The sequence below is a fragment of the Convolutriloba macropyga genome, chromosome 7 (genome assembly GCF_964194025.1).
Source record: "Convolutriloba macropyga chromosome 7, txConMacr16.3, whole genome shotgun sequence".
NCBI classification, from domain to species: Eukaryota; Metazoa; Xenacoelomorpha; order Acoela; family Convolutidae; genus Convolutriloba; species Convolutriloba macropyga.
This window is the reverse complement of record NC_134474.1, coordinates 26,930,121-26,953,702: the sequence shown is the minus strand read 5'-3', so window position 1 is coordinate 26,953,702 and position 23,582 is coordinate 26,930,121. Positions and strand designations below refer to the sequence as shown.

Genomic DNA, 23,582 nt, shown 5'->3' with positions numbered 1-23,582 from the left:
GTTGCAACTGAATGGAAATTTTCAATTCAAGCAGCAAATACAGTCAAGGTCAAATAGCAAAATCAAAAGAAACTAGCTTAACCAGTAGAGCCCAGACACTAGTGTTCAGCTTATCGTCCTCAAATATAGAGGCTGCTGAATTCACCGTTTTTTGAATCTAATGAAACTGTGGACCAAATTAGAACTGCTTTTGACACTTGGAAAAATTAGGCTGTCGTTTAGCTTACGTGCATTAAGATAGCAAAAAAATAGCTCATAGTCCACATTTTGTATGTTGAATTTGCCATCTTTTGAATCTAATAAGACTGCGGACCAATTAGAACACTTCCATAAATTAGGCAGTTGTCAATTGTTACCAAATAACTCAAGGGTAGACTGATAAATTGGACTAACCTTCAGCTTCTAGCGCCAATTCATTTTTCTACCCTAGGCTATTTATTTGTACAATCCACCAAAGCTAATGAGAAGACTAAAAATCATGTTGTAATGTGCGGTCTGAGCCCTCACACTTTGATTTATTTGGTCCTGAACTTTGGTAAATGAATGAATTAGCGCTAGTTTCATTAATGAGTTTGGAAGACTTCAAATTTTTGTGATGACTAATAATCGCGGTTTCCAGTGAAATCTGGCAAGATTTATTTCATTCCCTGGATGTCTATTGTTCTAGATACGGTTTACTGTTTTTGCATGTTTTGACTATTACTGTATTGTGATGACTAACTGTTGCGGTTTCCATTGAAATCTTGTAAGATTTACCATATACTACCTGAAATGTCTAATATGCTATTTGCTGTTGTTGTTTCAGCTTGATTTAGTTGCTCCTGAACTTTGACAAATGATTGATTTAGCGCTACTGTGATTCAGGGCTTTCCAGCGCATTTCGTTTTCCTGTAAATGAGTTTGGAAGACTTCAAATTTTTGTGATGACTAATTGTCGCGGTTTCCAGTGAAATCTGGTAAGATGATTTAATTTCCTGGATATCTGATATTATTTATACTTTACTGTTTTTCCATGAGGTTTATGGTTGTGAACTTCGGCCAATGACAGTATTAGCGCTGCCTTGATCAGTTTTTAATCGCGTCTCGTGTTTTCTTTGTAACTTAGTATGGAAGACTTCTTTTTTTTGTGATGACTAACTGTCGCGGTTTACCTTGAAATGTATTGAGATTTATGATTTCCTTCCTGGGATGTCGGATATGCTGTTTGTTGTTGTTGTTTCAGCTTGATTCATTTGGCCCTGAACTTTGGCAACTAACTGGATTAGCGCCACTGTGATTCAGGCTTTCCAGCGCTTTTTTCTTTTTTTTTGTAAATGTGTTCGGAAAAATATTCGTGTTTGTGATGACTATTTGTCGCGGTTTCCAGTGAAATCTGGTAAGATGTTTGATTTCATTCCTTGGATGTCTGATATTCTATATAATGTTTACTGTTTTTCGTGATGTTTTTGTTTATGATCTTCGGCCCATGACAGGATTAGAGCGACCGTGATCAAAAATTTTTAAGCGTCTTGTTTTTTTCTTTGTAAATGAGTATGGAAGACTATTCTTTTTTGTGATGGCTAACTGTCGCGGTTTCCATTGAAATCTGGTAAGATTTAGTATTTCCTTCCTTGGAGGTCTAATATGGTATTTGCTGTTTGTTGTTTCAGCTTGATTTATTTGGTCCTGAACTTTGGCAAATGACTGGATTACCGCTACTGTTATTCAGGCTTTTCAGCGCATTTCGTTTTTCTCTGTGCCCTGAACCACAGTTTTTGTAGCGTTTGTTTAGCTGAAGAAAATTGTAGCTCCTATTATCCAAACCAATTTTGTTTAGTGTTGTGGTTCCACTTTTATGCAGTATTTGCTTGAAGTAGTTGAATTCTGTCTGCTAGTTTAGGTCTGCGTTTATTCTTTTCGCGTCCCTTTTAATGAGCTGCTGATATCAGGAAAGCAAATAAAAGTCAAGCTTTATGCGCTCAAAAATGACTTTTGTGATCCACATTACTAAACTTTCTCGTCGTCTCAGCGGGATATTATAACCGGCCTTTTTGTCGAACAAAAATTTAGCTTGTCCAACATTTTGTCTAAAATTATTTTGCCATTTCTAGGTTGGTTTTGTTTTGCATTGAAAGTGTTCTTAAACAGCTCAGCAAATCAATCTAAAGTGAAGGCAATGAGTATCCAAAAACGAAATTAAAAACAGAAACGGGATAACTAATGAAGCCCTTTTGTTGTTGCTCGGTATTTTACTAATTAGAACGCACTTTATAAATTTTTTCCGCAAAATAATCGTTTTTTATCAATTATTGCGATTTTGCGGCAATCTGCGCGGTATATTTTTTGTTTTTGTTTGGAGTTGCTGTAGTTATCTGATATGGATGTTCATGGAATTAGAAGTTGGCTGGTTTTCTCTTATGCTGATTTCATCTAGCGTAAAAGGCCTGTTTCATCGTGACGCTATGAATTTACATGTGAAGCTGCCTTGATTTTTGTATCGTTGTTAATTTTAAATGGTTTTTAACGTTTCGTACTGCAATATTGCTGCCTCGTCAAATGTAGAAGATTCCATTTCAGTCGCTTCTATATCATCAACCTCGTTAATGTTGTTTAGACCGAACCTGGAGGAACAATGTCTCTGGCTGATGTTTACTGTCGCTTCAACCGAGCACGAGGTATGTTTGCATGCATTCATATCGATATACAGATAAGACATAGTCGTATTTAAGGTAATTCTCAATTGAATTTACGAAGAGCTCCGAATTAGCACGAGATCACAATATTTAGCCGATGCTCGAAGGCAGAGGGTATATATTCGGTTGTACCTCATTGGTTTCTCGAGACTATTGGCAGTTTTTTCGTGACCTTTCAAAAACATTATTAGTGCGTTTGGACGCTTTTTTGAATCTTTTAGTCTCTTCTTTAATAAACAATTTGGTTTTCGAAAAAAGCATAGTTGCGTTGATGCTCTGGCAGAGCTGACAGAGAGGATAAGGCATGGTAGAACTAAATTTTCTGTGAACTTTTTCTTGGATCTTAAAAAAGCATTTGATACTCTAGATCATAGCATCCTAATTAAGAAGTTGTCCTGCTATGGAATTGGAGGAAATGCCTTAAAATGGTTTGAAAGCTATCTACATAACAGGTCTCAACGAGTTGAATTTTCTGGTTTTGCATCTACATATAAAGAAATATCTTGTGGCGTTCCACAAGGGTCTGTTTTAGGCCCTATTTTGTTTTTGATATATATAAATGACCTACCAAGTGTGTGTAAAAAGTTAGAAGTTTTTCTTTTTGCTGATGACACAAATCTATCCGCACTCGATGTGACTTATGAACAAATCACAGCCGACCTTGAGTCGGTTAGCAGATGGTTGACTTCTAACAAACTAGTACTGAATCTGGATAAAACAGTTTGCTTAAACATAGGTCATCGTGCTTCCAGTGTTGGTAGCTTCTGTTTTGAAAATATTAATGTGCAAGCTGCTGCTACATGTAAATACCTGGGAGTTATGCTGGACTGCAAGCTGGCTTTTCATTCGCATATTGGAATTGTTTTGAAAAGGTTAAGCACCCAGTGTGGAGTCATTTCAAAGTTACGTCACTATGTACCCAGAAAAGACTTGATATTATACTACAATTCGAATATCAAGTCCGTTATTCAGTACGGACTTCTTGTGTATGGATGCTGCAGTCATTCTGCCCTGTTCAGGATTTTTTCACTGCAGAAAAAAATTCTAAAATTCATTTGTTTCAGGAAAAAGCGTGATCAGTGCTCAGATCTTTTTGAAAAGCATCAAATTTTATCGGTTTATGAATTGTACTTGTATGAGCTACTTAAATTTGTTCTGCGTTCTCTGAACAGTCACCACAGTGAAGAGTATCTCAACTCGTTTTTTATTTTTGAACGTTCTGATCGGATTACCAGAAGTGCTAATTTACGTCTGTTGAAACTGCCATTATGTAAAAAGCAAATCGAAAAAAAATCCATCAAGTATAGAGGTACTATTCTTTTTAATGCATTAGAGAGAAGTGGAGTATTGCCCAATAATCTTACAGAGCTTACTCCGTCAGAGCTTGTAAATTTTGTGCATTTATTTAGAAAACATTATTTGATTGGGAATTCAGATTTAGTTACCTTGGTGTTCAAACAAAAGGGTTCGTGAGGGCTCCTGTCCCGGGCTGCTACGGCAGCCTGGGGCAGGAGCCCATTTTTTTTAACTTCTAATTTTCCAAATATGAGCTTCGTAGCTTTTTTAGTTTTCGAGATATGGCCCTTTTTTTGGTCCATGATACCAAAAACACTTAGAAATTTTTTGGTCGATAGGAGACAAAATTATCGATTTTACTAAAGTTTTGATTTTTCTACAGCTCTTTGCTTTTATGAGCGTCCTCGTGGTGCTCAGACCTTGGCAGTGGGACCAAAAAGTTTTTGGACGTTTTTTAATGATCAGAAACACTTGTGACTTCTTTTGCTACTTTTTTACAGAGCCCTTTTCTTCTCTAGGTCTTTTTTCATTTTGCTTTGAAGACGTATTACGCAGTGGGGCAGACCTTGTGTAGGCCTGATGGCTTCGTTGTCTGCCCTCTCCAGCTTAAAAGTCCAGCATGACTCTATTGTTAGTATCCTTTCTTTTTTTGCATATCTGTTACCGTTTTTGAAAGTTGTTATTTCATTTAGTACTGGAGAAATAAATTCTTTCTTTCTTTCTTTCTTTCTTTTGATCATCTGACAAAAAAGGACTTTGAGGCGCAATTTTGAGCTATGTTGCCTTTTTGGGAGTTTTTTTTTAGCAGATTTTTTATCATCCCCCATTTTTTATAGCTTCTGTAGAGGTTTTTGGTTGAACGTAGTTGTGTTAGTGGTTAAGGTGTTCCTTGTACCTAATTGATTTTATGTCTTTTCCAAAACAAAAATTAGAAAAATTAGTAGTGATTTGATCTAATTTTGGACCATATGCGCTTCTTTTCAGGGTTTCGCCGGTTTTTTGTCTGAATTATGCTTTTGGTAATAGCTTTACTTGTTGAGTATTTAAAACAGAGCTTTTCTATTGGTATATCTGCTAAGAGTCAGCATTTCAAAGTTATATATCGCAGTTTTTTTTAACTTAATTAGATAAGTTTGTAATTTGATTCCTGTTTTTCGTTGCTTGTCTTTTTATCGTTGTTTCACGTTTCTCTGACTGGCGTTGCGTAGTTCACTGACTGATCGATCAGAAGAATTTCTGAAAGGTTTGCGCGTTAATTATTGGAGGAAACAACTTAATTAAAGAATTTTGGAGCAATTTTGATTTTTGTTTTTTTCCTTTTCGTTCCCTTTCCGCGGTCACCCTATGTAACGTTTATGTGGTTTTTTAAATGTCAGATGGTAGCCAGTTATTGAATGAAGACTATTTGTATTGTAAGTTGTGTCGTCAATGGTGGTTTCGGTTAGAGAAACGTGTGAAGAAATATGGGTCTTATTGCTGTGTTTTTGTAATTCGCTTTACCTTTTTTGGTTTTGAATAAGTAACCACGTTCGTTTGTCTCCCGACTTACCTCACTCACTGTTGCAACTGAATGGAAATTTTCAATTCAAGCAGCAAATACAGTCAAGGTCAAATAGCAAAATCAAAAGAAACTAGCTTAACCAGTAGAGCCCAGACACTAGTGTTCAGCTTATCGTCCTCAAATATAGAGGCTGCTGAATTCACCGTTTTTTGAATCTAATGAAACTGTGGACCAAATTAGAACTGCTTTTGACACTTGGAAAAATTAGGCTGTCGTTTAGCTTACGTGCATTAAGATAGCAAAAAAATAGCTCATAGTCCACATTTTGTATGTTGAATTTGCCATCTTTTGAATCTAATAAGACTGCGGACCAATTAGAACACTTCCATAAATTAGGCAGTCGTCAATTGTTACCAAATAACTCAAGGGTAGACTGATAAATTGGACTAACCTTCAGCTTCTAGCGCCAATTCATTTTTCTACCCTAGGCTATTTATTTGTACAATCCACCAAAGCTAATGAGAAGACTAAAAATCATGTTGTAATGTGCGGTCTGAGCCCTCACACTTTGTTTGTTTTGTTCACCACTTTCACGTTTGGCTTCTGACTTACCTCACTCTCTGTTTCAACTGAATGGAATTTAGAATTGATTCATCAAATTTACGCGAACACGTTCACAAAAAGCGAAATAAAAAGAAACAGCTTGAACCATTAAAGCCCGAGTAATAAGACTTAACGTTAAAGAAATTGATGCTTTAATATATATAAGTTCACGGCTAATTGGTATTAGTATTGAGCATTTTGTCCTCCACTGCAGAAGCTCAACTCGCCATCTTTTTTAATCAAATGAAACTACGCTGTGGTCTATTTTTCTTAATTTTTTCGCTAACTGTTTCAATTCCAACGTCGTTCACTGGGGTCAACAGCGGCTTTTCTCCGGCAGTCTGCAGGCTTTGTTTAGTGAAGGTTGCTGCAATTAGGATTTGTTCGAGGGGCTTGAATAAAGGAATTTTGAATTTCGCGATTTTAATTATTTTGGACTTTTTTCGATTTGTCAGGTTGATTAATCTATCAGTTCATTGTCATGATTTATTTAACATGGCTGTTCAGTTAAATTATGTCTGAATGAAAACGTGTGTGGTGGACGGGGCAAACACGAGGCTTAGAGGAAATAATGAAATACAATAAAGAAAATATACAAATAAGTTTAAAAATTATTTTTTAGGCGTTGATTTGGTGTCCCCTGACGATATATTAGTTGCATGTGAGCAATTTGGGAAGCTCAAATTGCCTCTTATATTGAGGCGGTTTGAGTCCGGAGTGGCAGTGATTCAGTTGCTCGAAGTAAACGATGAAAAGGTTATTGAAGAAACGGTGCAGCTTTTGGTTAAATACGAGAGCCTCACGGCTGAAGAGCTTTCACGGCATTTGGGTGTATCGGTTACTTTAAGCCGAGAGAGACTTCTGCTGTGTGAACAGAAGGGCAAGCTGTGTAGAGATGAGAATGTGGAAGGACTTAAGTTTTATATCAATAAGTTTATGCTGATGCCATAAGTATATTTGTTTTAAGCCTTAGTTTAGTTGAATTTAAATAGTTTAACCAAAGTTTTTTGTTCAAGTAAGTGCATACAAATAGGATTTGCATCAAATTGTGTCGAATTTTGTCGTTAGCGCGAAGTGGATTTGACTGGGAATGGAGGTTTATTAAAGAAAGGGTGAAAATTAAAATGAAAGTGGAATTTTCCGTTGTAATAGGACGATACTTTGCAGTTATACGAAACTAAACATTAAATTTTTGTTGATCGATTCAAAAATCTCTTGAAAGCTGTTTTAATGTAATTTCAGATTAGATTTGTTTTTGTTGATTTAATGTGTAAATGACACGACTCTATTTTTCGTGTCCGTTACAATGTCAGGCGTGGGATTTGGTTTGAAGCTTCTAAAGCGAACTCTATCTGCTAAAAACTGTCTTCTATCTCTCAACAATTGTTCATCTACCTCAAGTGAATCTTTTAGCAACAATGATCAGATTATTTTACCTGAAGTCAGTCAACAACAGCTACCTCCATTGTTATCTGAGCAAGCTCAGGAATACATCGAGCGCCGAAGAACCAATGAGAGTAATTTAAATGACATTTCCTCAAAAATCAAAGCTGCTTATCCGTTTGCTATCAAAAGTGAATTCAATCAATGTTTCAACATTACCTGTCAACAAAATAGTTCAATTTTTGTTCACGCTCAATCTGGATTCACGTTTTGTCCAAAGTGCAATATTACAAGACAGAAAATTTCTTTTTCTCAGCAATGTTATTCGAATTCTGAATTAAATGAATGTTTTGGTCAGATAAATGATGAAGATTATTTTAGACAAGCATTTCCGAATCAAAACGTTGCCAGATTTAAGAAGTCAGATCTAAACAGTTGGAAAATTAAGAAAACTTTGCAACTGCACAAAGCGTCTAAGTTGTTTTTGGACACTCTTGAAGAATTTGGATGTTTTGTCAATTATGATACTTTTTCAATTTGTTTTGCTTACCGAGACGTAAACAGAAATATTATCGGACATGAAGAAGTTTCTCTTGACAACTCGGATCTGAAGAAACGCAGTAATACGCGACGAAACGGTGATAATAGCGTTAAATCGAGTAGGTTACTATTGAAAGATGCTTTATCTAGCGATGATAACTATTTGATTATAACTTGTGGTGCTTTAAACGCATGTGCAATATACCAGACGTCATCTGTTACTACATTGTGTATTGAGTCTTGTTCAAATTTTGAGTTTCCAGACATGTTTGTTCCGTACCTTGCCCAGTATGACCGAGTTGTGTTTTTTCTGCCTGACATGGCAACCAATTACCAAATAGTTCACCAGGTGTCCAAAGTTTTAGGACAGGATCGCTGCTATTATATCAGCTCCCAAATGGGGTGTAAGTACAGATCGCCTTTAGACGCTTTGAAGGCTCTTTCGTCTGCGCAGGAATTCACTAATTTGTTAAACGATTACAGTGTTCCCGTCAATTCGCTGTCTTCGAATTTTTCCGATCTGTTAAATGAAGCCAAAGATTTCCTCGCAGATCCCAGATCAAGCATGGGTTACTCTTTTCACCGTTATGAGCTTTTGAACGGGCTTTTGGGCGGTCTGAGGCTGGGAGAAATGACTGTTCTTTCGGGGGATACAGGCCAAGGGAAAACTACGTTTGCAACTGAAATGGCGTTAGATGTTTGCTTGCATAATAACCTACCGACAGCATTTGTTAGTTTAGAAATGCAACCTAAAATTACATTGCTGAAAATGGGCAGACAGTTGATATTGCAGGAAGTTAACTTGAAGAATTTTGAATACTTTCGTGATTCAATTACGAATGTGCCCATGTTTATTTCGAACTGTTCCGGTTATGTGATTTTGAAGGACATTTTGCTGGAGTTTGAAAAGATGTGCATGCAGTTTGGAGTGAGGCATATTGTGATTGACCATTTGCAGTATCTTCAGGGCATTGAGATGTTGGATAATAAGGTAAAAATTTGTTGTCCTCACATGAAGTGTTACCCTCACGTGTGACTTTCTTACTGTCATTTTTTACTGTCCGCGTTTCAAAATTGTCAGAGGCTAACGTGCGGTTCGCTGGCATTTCATCTAAATTCTACTGCATGCAAGTCGATGCTGCAGCCTTATGAGCGCGGAATGGTATTGAGTGGGGTACATATTGATTGCTGATGTATTTCGGTACGGATAAATTCAATTATTCACAACCGAGTTTTGTAGCAACTATATAATGCAATTTTTCGCTCGACTAATTCTTTGTCTGACTCTTTTGACTTTTTGTCTTCAAAAATGGGATAAACAGGTATCGCCCGGAGGGCATTAAGTTCTTTTAGAGCCTTTCGGCTAACTAGACTCTTAAGTATGCGATTCACCAAAACTGTTTTGGCGACATAAATTAATTCATCGTGTAAAGGGTGTTTCTCAGAATTTGACCCCCCTCGCTTCACCTCACCCCCCTACCGCACTTCACCTCTCATCACACATGACCCCCCCCCCATCCCCACATCGTTCAAACCGCGATCCAGCGCGCTCGACCCCCAACCACACCCTTTCAATTAAGCTAACCGTAGCTAAACAGTGACTAAGCCCGCTGCTCGCCAGTTATTTGATAGCAATTCGACCGACGTTAGTCGGTCATGTTTGTTGTGTTAATTATGGCAACATTAACATTTGAGAAAACTGAAACTATTGAGAAAACTGACTGATTTTTACAACTCTTCTGTTTTTCATTTTCTTTAGTTTTGTAAATTTTTTTTTCTATCTGCAATCCACAATGAACTGTGGAATAATTGATAACTTGTGGAACAATTAACTGTTTTTATTTGCTCTCAAGCGAAGTTTGTAGCAATTATATTAGTCTGTTTTATGCGATTTTTCGTCTGACCCATTTGACTTTTTGTCCTCAAAAATGGGATAAACGGGTAGCGCCCAGAGGGCTTTAAGTTCTCTTAGAGTCTTTCAGCTCACTAGCCTCCAAGTATGCGATTCACAGAAACCGTTTTTGTGACGTATACTCATGGTGTGAAGGGTGGTCCTTAGAGTTTAACCCAACCCTCCCCCCCCCCCCCCCCCCGACACGCACACATCTTCCACCCCTCACAAGTTTGCCGCTCTCCTACATCAGCCCCCATCCTCACCCCCTGGTGGCTTCACTAAACCGTAGCAAACTACTCACAAAGCCAACCGCTCGCCAGTCGTTAGAGAGCTATTCGCGCGACGTTAGTCGGTTATGTTCATAGCTCCTTAGAGCATACTGCCCTCACCAATCGAAGTTCCCGCAGTCCACCCTTTACCTGGCGATTTGGAAACTCATCTCTTCCAGCCATCCCAACCTTACCTCCCCAAACCACCCACCTCTTCGCTTGACCCCTCCCCTACTACTGTCCACCCTATGCATGTTATCATTGCTAAGCCCCAGATTGCTACTATCTAAGGCAGCCGGTCGTTTGAGAGCAATTCACCCGACGTTTGTCGGTTTGGTTATATTTTCGAAGTTGTTTCAAAATTGTGGCTTTTTCGATCTTTTTTTGGTTCAAGAAATCTGATGAATTATTTGCTATGTTATAGTATATAGATAGATATTGTATTTAGATATAGTATATAGAGGAATGAATTTTTAAATATCTGTTTTTAAAAAAAGGTTTTTGAGATGGATGTAATTGAGAATCAACTAATGCTTTCTCTTTTTTCACAATGTTTTTAAAACTCTGTGTGAGGTTCAGATGCATGTGTGTTCGCAGAATCACTTTTTTGGTAACATGATTTTTGGCTGATAAAATTTTGGCTTGTTTTTTCTAAACGATTCTTCGTGCTTTGATTCCACTTTTATGCATTATTTTGTCAGAAATCGTTGACTTGTGCTAGATTTTTGGCTGATAAAATTTTGGCTTGTTTTTTCTAAACGATTCTTTGTGCTTTGATTCCACTTTTATGCATTATTTTGTCAGAAATCGTTGACTTGTGCTAGTTTTATTCTGCGTTTATTGTTTTCGCGCAGTGTTTACTGAGCTGCTGGTATCAGCAATGAAACAAAAAAATGAAACTGTGAACTCAAAAATGGCCTTTGTGATCCAGATTTATAATCTTGTTCAATAACTGCCCTCATCTTCCCAGCCGGCTGTAATTTGGGGCCTATATTTTGTCGAACAAAATTTTGGTTCGCTTTACTTTAATCCGCAATTTTTGCGTGATATCTTTTTGACCTTTTTAGTCTTGTTTAACTCCTCTCATTCTGCTCAAATTCTTAAAGGTTAAGCAAAGTAATCTAAAATAAACGAAACGGAGTCATGTCCAACTACGAAATAGCATCAAAATGGTTTTCAGTTGAAAAATGTTTCTGTGCAAAAATCAATTTTCTGTTCCATCAATCCCAGTTGGGTATATGGGAATCAATTGGGGATACGTTTCGTCAATCTTCCGGGTATGTTGAATTTTTTTTTATTAACATATCTAATGCTAATTGGTTTTGATACTCATTCTTTTAATCTCCAATAAGGAAGCGAAATGAAACATAATTAGTGTTTCTTACCGTAATTGCGCGTATATATTGATTCTTCTCGAAATATATTATTGGTTACATCTTTTTTCTCCCTATTTCTATCCAAGACTTGTATCGTTTCGCGACTTGTAGACTTTTTCGAATTTCGCTGTCTAAATTTGCGTGATGACAATTTTAGGATGCGGTCACATCCGATAATTAGAGATAAATTCGATTCTTTTTTTTGCAGGAAGTTTTGACGGTCTTCTTTAAAGTTTTCCGCTGTAGACTAATGGGTTACCAAAAAAATGTCTTCCTTAGTTTTGTACTTTTTCTATATTATACTTTTTATTCTATTTTGTTTGCTTTCAAGAAAAGTTTCGGATTTTAGCGGTAGTTACTGGACTGGTTCAATAGGCAACCAATGAATTATATGACCTAGACACCAAATTTGTTGAAAAATTGTTGGTGATTTTTCGAGTGTAGGCCGGTATTTATATTTTTGTGATGTAATTTAGTACTATTAAATCATGTTGGCTCTTAAGTATTTTTTGACTTCGTTACCAAATGTTATTAACTCCTCTCGATGGATTTCTCTAGCAATTGTTTTAGTCCTGTAGTCTTTTTATGCAATTTTTTGTCTCCTCGCTTCGTCAAAAACGGGAAACAGGCAAAACTCGAAGGGCATTAAGTTTCTGAGCACTTACGCCATACTAGTCTGTAAATCTGCGATTCACCCAAACTGTTTTGAGAAGACAATTTCTTGGTGTAAAATGCGGGGTCTGGATTAGAGGGGGTCCAATTCGCCTGGCGGAGAGGATGGACGGAGGAATTGGTGGGAGAGGGTGGGTGGAGGGCATGTGTGGCGAGGGATGAGCGATGGGGTCAAACGTTTGACCCCATCGTCACTCATCCCCTCCGCCCACCCTCTCCCAGCAATTCCCCTGTCCATCTCTCCGTCAGGCGAATTGGACCCCCTCTAATCCAAACCCCGCCCCATCGCTTGACCCTGACACCTCCCGCCCTCCGACCTCCCCAATGCTAGGATCACTAAGCCCCAGCTGGTTAATACCTAAGCCAACAGCTCACTGGTCGTTTAAGAGCAATTCGCAACTCTTTTGTTGGTTATGTTTATTATTTATGATATTTATTGCTTAATTTTTCGCAGTTTGGTTTTTTGGTACCTTTTATATAGTTCAGTAATGATAGGTATGTGCGACTTTCTAGTGGGCCCTAGTTGCATATTTGAATAATTTCTCTATATTTTTAATGGATTTTGTGACATTTATATCACAATTATTAAGCAGTTTTTTGTTTTGGCCAAATTTGTTCTTTTTGTTGTCATGTCACCTAGTCTTATTAATTAATTATAGGTCTAATCTTCTGTTGATGAAATAGATTTTGTCTAAGACTTTGTTTTTGTTGCGATTAGTTTTATTGATGATGCCAGTTTGTCAAAAATAATGGTGAATTTTTGCGTCGTAATTTTCGCCAGTTTTTCCCTTGGTTATTAATTACTCTCGAACGAAGTTTGGAGCAATTATTGTAAACGTGTGTGTCTACGATAATTGCGTGTTTAATGCAAAATTTTCGCTTGACCGTTTTGCACTTTTGTTCTAGAACTTTTGCGACTTTTTGTGACTTTTTCACACTTTATTCTTCATTGGTAAAAACGATAAGTTCGTTGTTAAAAACGATTGTGAGCGGAATCACTTCAGTCTTCGACGACAGTTATCAGGCCAGTTTTGTGGCAAACCTTTGCATCAGACATGTTATGTCGGGTCTTTCTGTGGTGCAGCTTCTGAGACCGAGTTGCGGACCGAGTTATAAATGTTATATGGCCACTAAGCTGGGCTTATTGGGCCCATGGGGGGGGGGGGGGGGTAGCGCAGATACTTTGCCTCGTTCTAAACGTTGACATCCACAATTTTTTTTTTTGAAGTTTAAGGTGATGGATTTTTTGTCAGGCACTGTTATGTACGAAGTCGTAATGTTCGAAGTTTGATTTTAAGTTGATAATTCGATCGGAAATCAGAACTTCTAATTTTTGGGTCATGTAATACATTGCCTTAGTCCTCCGAGGTCTCCTCTTTTAACTAAGTAAACTGGTGCTGAACAATTCGATCTATTTATAGCTTCTAATAGCGCCTACGTATTACATGAGCTCAATGAAGCCTCTTGAGCTATCAAGTTAGTTAGTCATACCCTGTTCAGATTAATTGCGTTTCAGGTTATCTCGTCTGCTGAAGAATTAGTAAGTGTTAATCGAGTATTGCGCAAACTGAAACAGTTCATATCAAGCTACAACATCCACATGACCATATTAGCCCAACCGAGAAAGCAGTACGGGGGAAATGGCCCCGCTAATGGAACAAGAATCTTGACCAACCACGAAATTGCAGGCACCGTAGCCTTAACACAGATTCCAGACAACATTCTTATTCTACAGACGCAGAAAATTTCATCAAATGGATATAGCAATTCTAATTATGGAAAATCAGCCGCAAATGGAGCATCAGTTGCGCAGAACGTTGGCAGAACCTCAAAATACATCGAGGTGACTAAGAACAGATTCAAGGGAACTCTGGGAACCGTGCCTTTATTGTACTGTGAGAAATCGGGAACTTTTTCATTGGCGGCAGCAACTCATGCCAGTGGCAGAAGTGATAGTGCTGATGAAATTGCTAGCACTTCAGAAAACTGACCAAAAAGATTTTAGTTTTCATGATCTAAAACTTGAACTGCCCATGCAAATTTTGAGTATTTTCTTCAGAATTTTGTTTTGTAGAAAGGTAACTATTTTTCAAAAAACGTGATTATGAAATAGTTTCCAGTTAATAATCAGCAACCAGAATAAATGGCTTGTTTTGCCCGTGCAGTGATGAATATTACGATGATTGCTATCTTCATCGATAAGTTATCAAATTCTGAGACGAAACACCCGAGGCGTTAAACATGACACTAGCGACGAGAAAAACGTGGACGAACTTTACTCTAATCAAAAACGCAATGTTAGGACAGTGTTTGGGACGTCTCTAGTATTCAAAGGGTGTTAACGTTTTATTTCATCAATAATATATGCAACCGTTGTTATCGCACAAAAATTGATGGAAATTAATTTAGGGTAATTGCTCATACAACTCCCTTACACGACAAGGAGTTTTCCTATGGTTATAGCTGGATTTTGGCAGTGGTGATAATTACGGTTAAGTTTGCAGTGCAATCTGAAATCCGTTTAACCTCAGTTCTAAATGTACGTGATTTTTTGCGCCTGCCCTTATACGTTTTTCAAATCTCTTCCCGCTAAGCCACCATCGATCCAGCTTAATGAGTGCCTATTATTAGCAGCCAGTCAGCTTACATACCTGATATTTAAATTGATTTACTGTGTAATGGCACGTGCTCTGTAACGGGGGGGGGGGGGGGGTAGGCTCTGGGACGGGGATGGGCGGGGGTTGCCCTGGGAAGGGTAGGAGAGGTTGGCTCTGGGACGGGGGCAATAACTGAATAAATGTGTTATGGCATTTTTCTATCTGTGTTATGGCATTAATCCTTACTCGAAAATTGATTTCGGATTCAGGTATCGTATGGCACGTGACTCCACAATGGAAGTGGACGAAAAGAATACGAGTGCTCTGGACAAGACTGGAGACGTCACAAATAACGGCGAAGAATCACAAATGACATACGAGGAACTGGTCAGTCTTTGCGCCCCAATTGCCCAACCTATGGCTTCTCGACGTCTCACCAAACAGATTTACAAATTGTTAAGAAAAATCCAAGCAGGGGGACTGAGAAAGGATTGTTGCTTTTTCGGTACAAAGGCTGTCATGAAAACGTTGAGACAAAACACGAAGAAAGGATTCCTTGTGATAGCTGGAGATGTTAGTCCCATTGATCTCATCTCTCATATTCCGGTGTTTGCTGAGGAGAAAGATATTCCTTATGTGTATGTACCCTCTCAAGATGACTTAGCAGCCGCAGTTGCCACTAATGCGACTATGTGTGTGTTTGTAGTGGATCATGAAGCCGTGGCCAAGTACTACAATGCTTGTTTGGAAGAAATAAAGTCCATGCCCGCGCCTGTATCATAGATACTTGGACAGTTGTATTCAACTGAAAAACAGAACAGCTTTGAGGTGTTAGAAGGATATACAAATTTATAAGCTTCTTGAACCGCCTGCTACAAAATCTCTACTTAATGCTTTAAAAATTAGCTGTGAAAGTTAGTTGCATGGAAATCAATTTTTCGCATTCAAAACCAATAATTACAGTGAAAAAAGTGATGAGATCAAGAGCTTTTTTGAATAAAATTTTATTTGATTGTTTGCAAGTGGTTCACTGAGTTTATTTTTGGAAGTTTGTTAGTTGTTTTAACCACATTTGCGTTGCTTTACTTGAAGTTCGTTAAAGAATTTCAATTTTTGTCATCAGGTCTCTTTCTCAGCCGTCGTATTAATAAAGAGACTTATTCAATTAGAGGAAATTTAGATCACAATACAAGTTTCAATTCGCTCTCAGTGGTTCAAGTGCAAAGTTTCTTAGAACATTAGCATTAATTTTGAACAAGTTGTCAACATGTCAACAAAAACTAGGAAATAAGAACAAAATAAAGGCGTGTTAGGCCTTAATTGTTTAATATTGGTCGCAGCCAAAGCACACAGAAATGTATGTGGTTTGTCCGCTTGGAGGATTGTTTTGGTGGCTGCTATTTCTCTGTCCTGTTAAGGTGGAAAGCTTCTTAATGAGGATGCAGAAAAGTAAATTAAGAGCAGAGGTTTCGCCTTTGTTCAAGATTTGCTCTCGAGTGTACACCTGCAGCCTGACACAATTGGGAAAAATGGAAAGTATTGGAGAGTAACCACTTGTTTTAGGATAGGTAAACCAGCACTTACTATTCCAGCTTAATCTGCTCAGCTTTCTCTCCTAATACAGCTCATCTGGTGCACAAAGTGAAAATCCGCCTGCTCCCTAATGAGACAAAGCCAAACAATTTCTCCAGCTCATTCCTTTCAATATTCTGGTGTCCTTTTCGAGTTAGCAAAAACCACCGCAATCTCCTGTCAAAAAGGTGAGTTATTCGAGGTCAGCTGTTGCCTAGACATTTAATTGGAATACAGGTGGCTGTCCCAGCAGTTGCTAAATTTTGGCTCCGCGAGATCAATCTAAATGACTTCGAGTTCGATTAGCATCAAATTCGCTTGGGGGCTTGAAATTGATCACAATATTTTCAGAGCTAATCAAAAATGATTAGCTGAAATTAATAGCTAAAACCAAATCAATAAGTGAATAGCTAAAATTATTCCGTTAATAGGTGAAATAAAAAGAAAGTTAAACCGAAGTTCATACATACAATTAAAACGTTGATATTTGAAACTAACGTTTCTATCTCATGTTTGATAAGCATAAAATGTATCATTAGCTATTGAAGCAGCGAAATCAAATAGCGGGAAAACACTGAAAATAAAAGGCAGTTGCAGTAAAAACACCCTGAGAAGGTAACTTCAGTGGCTTACTGCTGAGACCTTTCTGCAAATAAATAAAGAATGCGCTGAAATTATCTCTAAAACATGCGAATATCAATATCGAAAGCATTGAAATATTTGCATTACTTCCGTAGATGTAGCGTAAATGCAGGAATTCATTTAATTTTTGGTAAGAAATAACGCATTTCAACGTTGAAAGCTTATTACTTTTTTTGAAACGTATTCAAGAAAAGGACGCGATATGCAGTGGACATAGGAAGCGTATTTGAAGCTCGGAATACGGGGGGATTTAGGGTGAACGCTAAGAGACGACGTAAAAGTAAGTCGACATAAAAGCAAGCCGGAAGTTATAATAGTTGTAATCTATCAGAAATAATACTTTGTTAACCGTTCCAAGCAACACTGCGCATAGTATAGTGCATAATGTATTCCAATGTACCTAAACAAAAATACGTCAATTTTTAGACATCTAGTGGGTTCGGGCCTCAGTGGACCGCTGCCCATGGCCATGCCTCTCAGCCGCTGTGAGATGTAATCCAGAAACCACCAAGCGGCCCGCCAGGGGCAACTTAAAATACGGGTATCCCGAAATTTTTCGGTTTACGTGACCACATTTTCAAAATTCGGCTGGTTTGCCTATCGGCTTGCTTCACCGCCACCATGCAAGAGTATGCGTAAAAGGCTGCTGAGCGAAAGTGATCGTCGTTTTGAGTTTGATGCGGCGCATTTGCATAACCATCAAGATTTAAATTTTTAAAAGTTTGAAATTTTTTATTTGGTTAGTGTCCACTGTTTGACCAATAGGTAGGCAGCTTTATTAACAATTCGTTTTTAGTGAACACAAACTGAAAACTGCTAGAAATCATTCTGAAGTCTCTTAACATCTAACATGAGCCATTTAGACAATAATACAGTTGCAATTTGATTAGAACCGTAGAAAGTATTGGAATAAATGTGGAAAAATATCGAAAATTGTATACGAATTTCGCTAAACACTTTCATGGCTAATAATTTTTCCTGTCTATGATTATTTGACTGTCTCATAAAAGTTTTTAAAATCCTAAAGAGAAATAATCGCAACAAAAATGACAATAACAATTTCGTTCCAAAATGCATATAAAAAGAGCGCTCCGATGAGCGCTCTTTTTATATGCATTTTTGCCTATATATTTAAACTTAAATGTTTTGCTAGTTTAAATAGAAAGGCAAATTGTATTATTTATTTCTGATAAAATAAGGTTTCAGATAATTAACCATCATGCAATCATGCTCCTAGCAAGGGATGCGAGATTATAGACACATATGAAACTGGAGCAAATCTTTGAATCCTTGTTGCAGAAGTTAAGAGACGAGTCGGCCTTGAATAGCGTGTCATCCATGAGCGGGGAAATCTATACCGATAAGTCTTTAACTCACCCAATGAGTGAGGAGCTCAAAATTTAATGCATCATCATACTAGCTGTAACTCAGTGGCGGGTGAAATTTGATTGCCCAGAACAGGAAGTTTTACCTCAAACCATTTTTCCAAGAAGGAAACGAGTGTGATTGCATGGGTGGTTGCATGGGTTGAACTGATAACAATGATCATTTATGAACCAAGATTTTCTAAGTAGATAGATCCTGTAATAAAATAGATATCATCAATCAAAAAAAATTAACCATCATACCAAGAAAACTACCCATACATACGAAGAAAACTACCCATACATACGAAGAAGATCATAGTTAAATCTATGCGTTTATTCTGGCATTTAAACCCTCGGCGAGAAAAGATCTCGGAACCAACCGTAAGAAAGTAGCGCTCTCTCATGAGATTTAATCAAAACGCATTAATTAAAATTTTCGATGAATGTTTTTATGAAGATTTCCATCAAATTTGATTTTCAGGTGAACTTAGTAATCGCAGCTTTATATAGTCTCACAATGAATTCGATATATTGTAAATGCTCATTTCGGATTGAATGAGTGTATCTTGGATAATAATTTCATCGGTTGTATAATTGTTCCGACCCACTTGTGGGGGGAGGATCTATATACTCAAATGGGTTTTTTTTGTTCAGTCAATTTTGGCCGATCGATATATTAATTGTAGAGAAATGTGAGTGGTATCATTAAAAAGCTGTTCCAGCGCAGCATTCAAAATAAAAAAGATTTTTTTGAATTTCGTTTTTTTTTCGAGTAGTTATCGAGGATTGAGGTTTTGTGTGAACACGGGATATTTGGCATGATTTTGTTCACTTTTAGTGTAATTTTTCTTGAAATTAAATTATTTTCCATAAAACAAGTATTTCAAATTTACATTTCATGCCACAAAATGAACCAATTGTGTGTTCCCAATAGACTGAAGGCGATAAAAAGACTAGTTCTGGTCTCATAGAGAAGTTCACTTTTAAAAAAATCGAATTCTGATTGAGAGCTCTTTTTTTAGAAAACTTTTCAGTTCTTTGGATTTTTTAAGTCACCTAGAGACTAGTCACTTTTCATATCGAGAATCCGTTAACGAAAAACCTAATTTACAGTCAAATGAAGCCCAATGAACAATAAAAATTGTTTTCAAGGAATTGCTCATGTTTTTTGTTCGGCTTCGACACTGAGTTTTCATAATTTTAAATGAAAATTTGTTTTCTTTGAGGATTTACTAATTTTTTCGAGACATATGGCATTCACTAATTGACTAAAGTTGCAATATGATCCGTAATGAGCCGTACATAAGTGAACATATCTAATGCTTTGAGTGGACAGCTATTGGCTGTTAAGACTTTAAGAATAGTTTTTCGAAAATTTTTTTTGAACATTAACCAATCATACTTATTTTCTTGAACTTTAAGTCAATCTCAGTAATGAAAGGATCTTCTTCCTTTCTACTGCAATCAAAATTTTATCTGGTTAGCGCTTTGATCTACGAACTTTTGGATATATGACTTCAATGACAAAAGATCTCAATTTTTTAAATTTTCGTGGTTATTTTCGTATTATTGGTTACTTTTGAACTGATATCACATTATCCAAATATTAAGAGCTCTCATTGGCTTAAAAAATACGTTCAATGGAACACCGATGAAATTTTCATAGAAAAACTTATGCTTTAAATGGCTCCGACAATTTCTTCTTGCTTTTTCCTACTGATTTTTTCGTATTTGCCATCTTTGTTGTTGTTTTCTTAGTCATTAGAATTATTGTGATGTCTTATTGATTGCCCATGAAAGACAAACGTCATTGTCCTCACATCGGACTATGTTTGAGCGTATTTATTGACTTCCGTTGAAAGCTAGTGATTTTAATGGCTGTTGTCGTACTCTATTTATTTAGAGTAGCTATTTGCGGTGCGGGTACGCTTAAAATTACTTAATTCGTGATTCGCGGAGCGGAATCCTGACTTGAGTTTCTACTGCTTACTCGCGGAGCGGGATTTTAAAAAAGAATTGTTAAACTGAATTCGAATTGAAAAGTTAGGAGAATGAAAGTAAATATTGCACAACAAAACGTGAAGGCTTGATCAGACATGTCTGATCACGAAGCGGGAAACCAAGAAGGAAATGACAACAGACCACGAGGTATTGAATTAATAAATGATTAGCACTTTATGAAGTGCAAAATAAGAGAACTAAATTAAAACATCGTATTAAACATGAACTGCACTAAATAAAATACTAAGGATGATATCCTTGGGTATCACATACCCCTGATCTTGACAAAGAAAACTGTGACTATAACAATTTTCGAATTGATAAATTAATAACAAAATTTACAAATTAGTACTTGGTCCCCTGTTAAATAAATATTAACAATATAGTTACTGGTTATCATAGCTAAAAAATAAATACTATTAAATTATGAAATGTTTAATTGTCACAGTTTTAAATAATCTTAGTTTTAATTGTCCCATTCGTTGTCGTCGGAATTACGTCCTTCTGCCTCGAACGCCGTCATTGACCGAACTAGCGTTGGGGTATCCATTTCTGGTAGAGAAGAGTTTCGCGAGGCGGGTGGTGAAACGTCTCCAATTTGTGGCGAAATGTTGGTCTCTTCAGGCTGATTTTCCGCGAAGTGTCGAACCGACTATACAATAGACTAAGGTGGAGGCTGGAAATTCTCCACGTCACCCGTTTGTCGAGGTCGTTTTAGTGGTGGCAAGATTGTGGGGTCTGGGGATGGGCTTTCAAATCCGGAATAAGAGGGACTTCGCCGATTGCGATCCGACGATCTCTTTGGTTGAGTCAGTGCGGCAGGCTTTTTCGTGGAAGAAGTTCTTGGTTTCTCGCTATGCGAAACTGTGCCGGCGTCTGGTTGTTGATTTTGGATAGCGAGAAAGTTGGGGATTTTGGGGATTCGTCCTCGCATCGCGCGTGAGATATTGGCTTTTGATGGAGATACCCCGCTGCCCGGATCACGTTTTCGGTGCTTCATCTTCTTGTCCCCTTTTTGTTTTCGTGTGAACTCTTTCAGGTGGCTTTGAATGAGTTCTTCTACTAATTTTTTGCCCGATCGTGGTCCCCTGCGGTCCGCATACGCTTTTAATGGAGTTTGCCGCTCCAGTTGTGTTCCAAATTTCGCAATGTCACTATTGCGTACCGTGACTACGGGTTTGCCAGGTTCCTTAATCGTTGAAGTCGTCGGGCTAACCTCCAGAATATGTGAGCCCGGCGCCAGTACTTCATAAAGCCCCTCCAAGTTCTCTTTTGATCTTCTCTTCCCATGAATTTTCCGGGCTAATTTAAGCTCTTCTGCACTTTCCTTGAGGGTAATTGGACGAAATGCCGTGGTTCGTAAGAAGCGTGACTCGCCGTCCGTGCTAGTCATTTCTCGTTCCTTGGCCTCGTGCGTTGCCCGTGTTATCCCAACTTCAACTTCGATGTCACTGCGGTACGCACTTGTCGTCTGGAAGAATTTCGTCCGGCATCACTGTGCCTTCATCTAAATAGTGGTTTACAATGTTTTCATATGTGAGATTTGACAATTTAGGCTTTGTCGATATCACGCTCAGCGGTGTAATAGGTTTTCTTCCAAAGTGTGCTTCGAAAGGCGAGATCTTTGTTGTTCTTTGTTTACATATTCGCAAATTGTGTATTATTATCTTTAATGCGTGCTTTACATGAAAGGCGTTAATAGATGATTTTTCCTCTTTAATACATGCGAGTCTTTTCCTAATTGTTTGGATAAGTCTTTCCACTAGTCCAATAGCACGATGATTGTTCACCGGAGCTTCAATTATATCGATATTTTTTTTATTACAAAAGGTCTTTACTTGATTGCCAACTAGACACTTTGCTTGATCTAGACGAATAGTGCGTGGAATCCCGTGATTTTCAATATACATGTCCAAAAACTTTAGATTGTTCGGTCCGTTAGCTTTGTCATAAATAAATGCAGTAGGGTTATTAGAAAAACGGTCAATTGCTGCTAGAAAGTAAACTTCGTTACCCTTTTCATCAAAAATTGGACCTCCAAAATCAATTTGAATTTCTTGATTTGGTTCAACACACGGTATGTGGGGATTAAATTGCTTAGCCGGAATAACAGATTTAAGGTTCTTACCAATCACCGTGCAGGCTTGCACTCGGTAGCTTTAACAACGAGCTCGCGGTGAATGTATGGCCACCAGCAATGCGTGGCCATACATATCATACCCCATGTACCCGGAGGGCTGGAGTGTATGTCGTCGATCATCGCCTCTCGCAGAACGTTCGGTATGGCGACCTTTTCGTCAATGCAAACACACCCGGAACGTACATGGAGGACCCTCCAATAAGAGTGTATGTAAGGGTTTAGATCTTTGAGGCTGCGCTCGTTGTTTGTCAGGATACAATCCCGGACCTCTTTCATTACTGCAACCTTGCTGGTCAGTGATGCAATCAATGATTTGTTAAAGATCTTTGATACGATGTATTCAATTGTGGGAACTTGAGGGCTGGGTGTGAGAGGGGTACTTGCTTTCGACGAGTGAGTCGGAGATGTCGGTGTTGTTATAGGTGGGGAACTTGTGTTCCAAATTTCGCAATGTCACTATTGCGTACCGTGACTACGGGTTTGCCAGGTTCCTTAATCGTTGAAGTCGTCGGGCTAACCTCCAGAATATGTGAGCCCGGCGCCAGTACTTCATAAAACCCCTCCAAGATCTCTTTTGATCTTCTCTTCCCATGAATTTTCCGGGCTAATTTAAGCTCTACTGCACTTTCCTTGAGGGGAATTGGACGAAATGCCGTGGTTCGTAAGAAGCGTGACTCGCCGTCCGTGCTAGTCCTTTCTCGTTAGTTGGCCTCGTGCGTTGCCCGTGACATCCCAACTTCAACTTCGATGTCACTGCGGTACCCATTCACCCACTTGTCGTCTGGAAGAATTTCGTCCGGCATTACTGTGTCTTCATCTAAATAGTGGTTTACAATGTTTTCATATGTGAGATTTGACAATTTAGGCTTTGTCGATATCACGCTCAGCGGGGTATTAGGTTTTCTTCCAAAGTGTGCTTCGAAAGGTGAGATCTTTGTTGTTCTTTGTTTACATATTCGCAAATTGTGTATTATTATCTTTAATGCGTGCTTTACATGAAAGGCGTTAATAGATGATTTTTCCTCTTTAATACATGCGAGTCTTTTCTTAATTGTTT

At 38.0% G+C, this 23,582-nt stretch overlaps 4 protein-coding genes across 4 annotated transcripts in view; all 4 read left to right on the top strand.

Annotated features, from left to right (window-relative positions):
• LOC142342742 (vacuolar protein-sorting-associated protein 36-like) overlaps positions 1 to 7,074 on the top strand; it is a 78,451-nt gene extending 71,377 nt beyond the window's left edge. The window contains exons 4-5 of the mRNA XM_075394274.1: positions 2,594 to 2,654; positions 6,695 to 7,074. Coding sequence (XP_075250389.1) covers positions 2,594 to 2,654; positions 6,695 to 7,023 — 390 coding nt within the window. The 3' untranslated portion in view covers positions 7,024 to 7,074. The remainder of the gene's footprint in view (positions 1 to 2,593; positions 2,655 to 6,694) is intronic.
• Positions 7,075 to 7,296: 222 nt separating this feature from the next.
• LOC142342741 (twinkle mtDNA helicase-like) lies at positions 7,297 to 14,378 on the top strand. Its single transcript, XM_075394273.1, has 2 exons — positions 7,297 to 8,986; positions 13,723 to 14,378. Exons 1-2 carry the CDS (start codon positions 7,379 to 7,381, stop codon positions 14,194 to 14,196), a joined length of 2,082 nt encoding a protein of 693 aa, XP_075250388.1. The 5' UTR covers positions 7,297 to 7,378; the 3' UTR covers positions 14,197 to 14,378.
• A 663-nt stretch (positions 14,379 to 15,041) lies between these two features.
• LOC142342177 (H/ACA ribonucleoprotein complex subunit 2-like) lies at positions 15,042 to 15,925 on the top strand. Its single transcript, XM_075393402.1, has one exon. The coding sequence runs from the start codon at positions 15,080 to 15,082 to the stop codon at positions 15,584 to 15,586; it is 507 nt and encodes a 168-aa protein (XP_075249517.1). The 5' UTR covers positions 15,042 to 15,079; the 3' UTR covers positions 15,587 to 15,925.
• A 433-nt stretch (positions 15,926 to 16,358) lies between these two features.
• Positions 16,359 to 23,582, top strand: part of LOC142342740 (calmodulin-like) — a 91,071-nt gene continuing 83,847 nt past the window's right edge. Inside the window, exon 1 of the mRNA XM_075394270.1 lies at positions 16,359 to 16,563. The gene's annotated coding sequence lies outside the window, so the exon portion shown is untranslated. The remainder of the gene's footprint in view (positions 16,564 to 23,582) is intronic.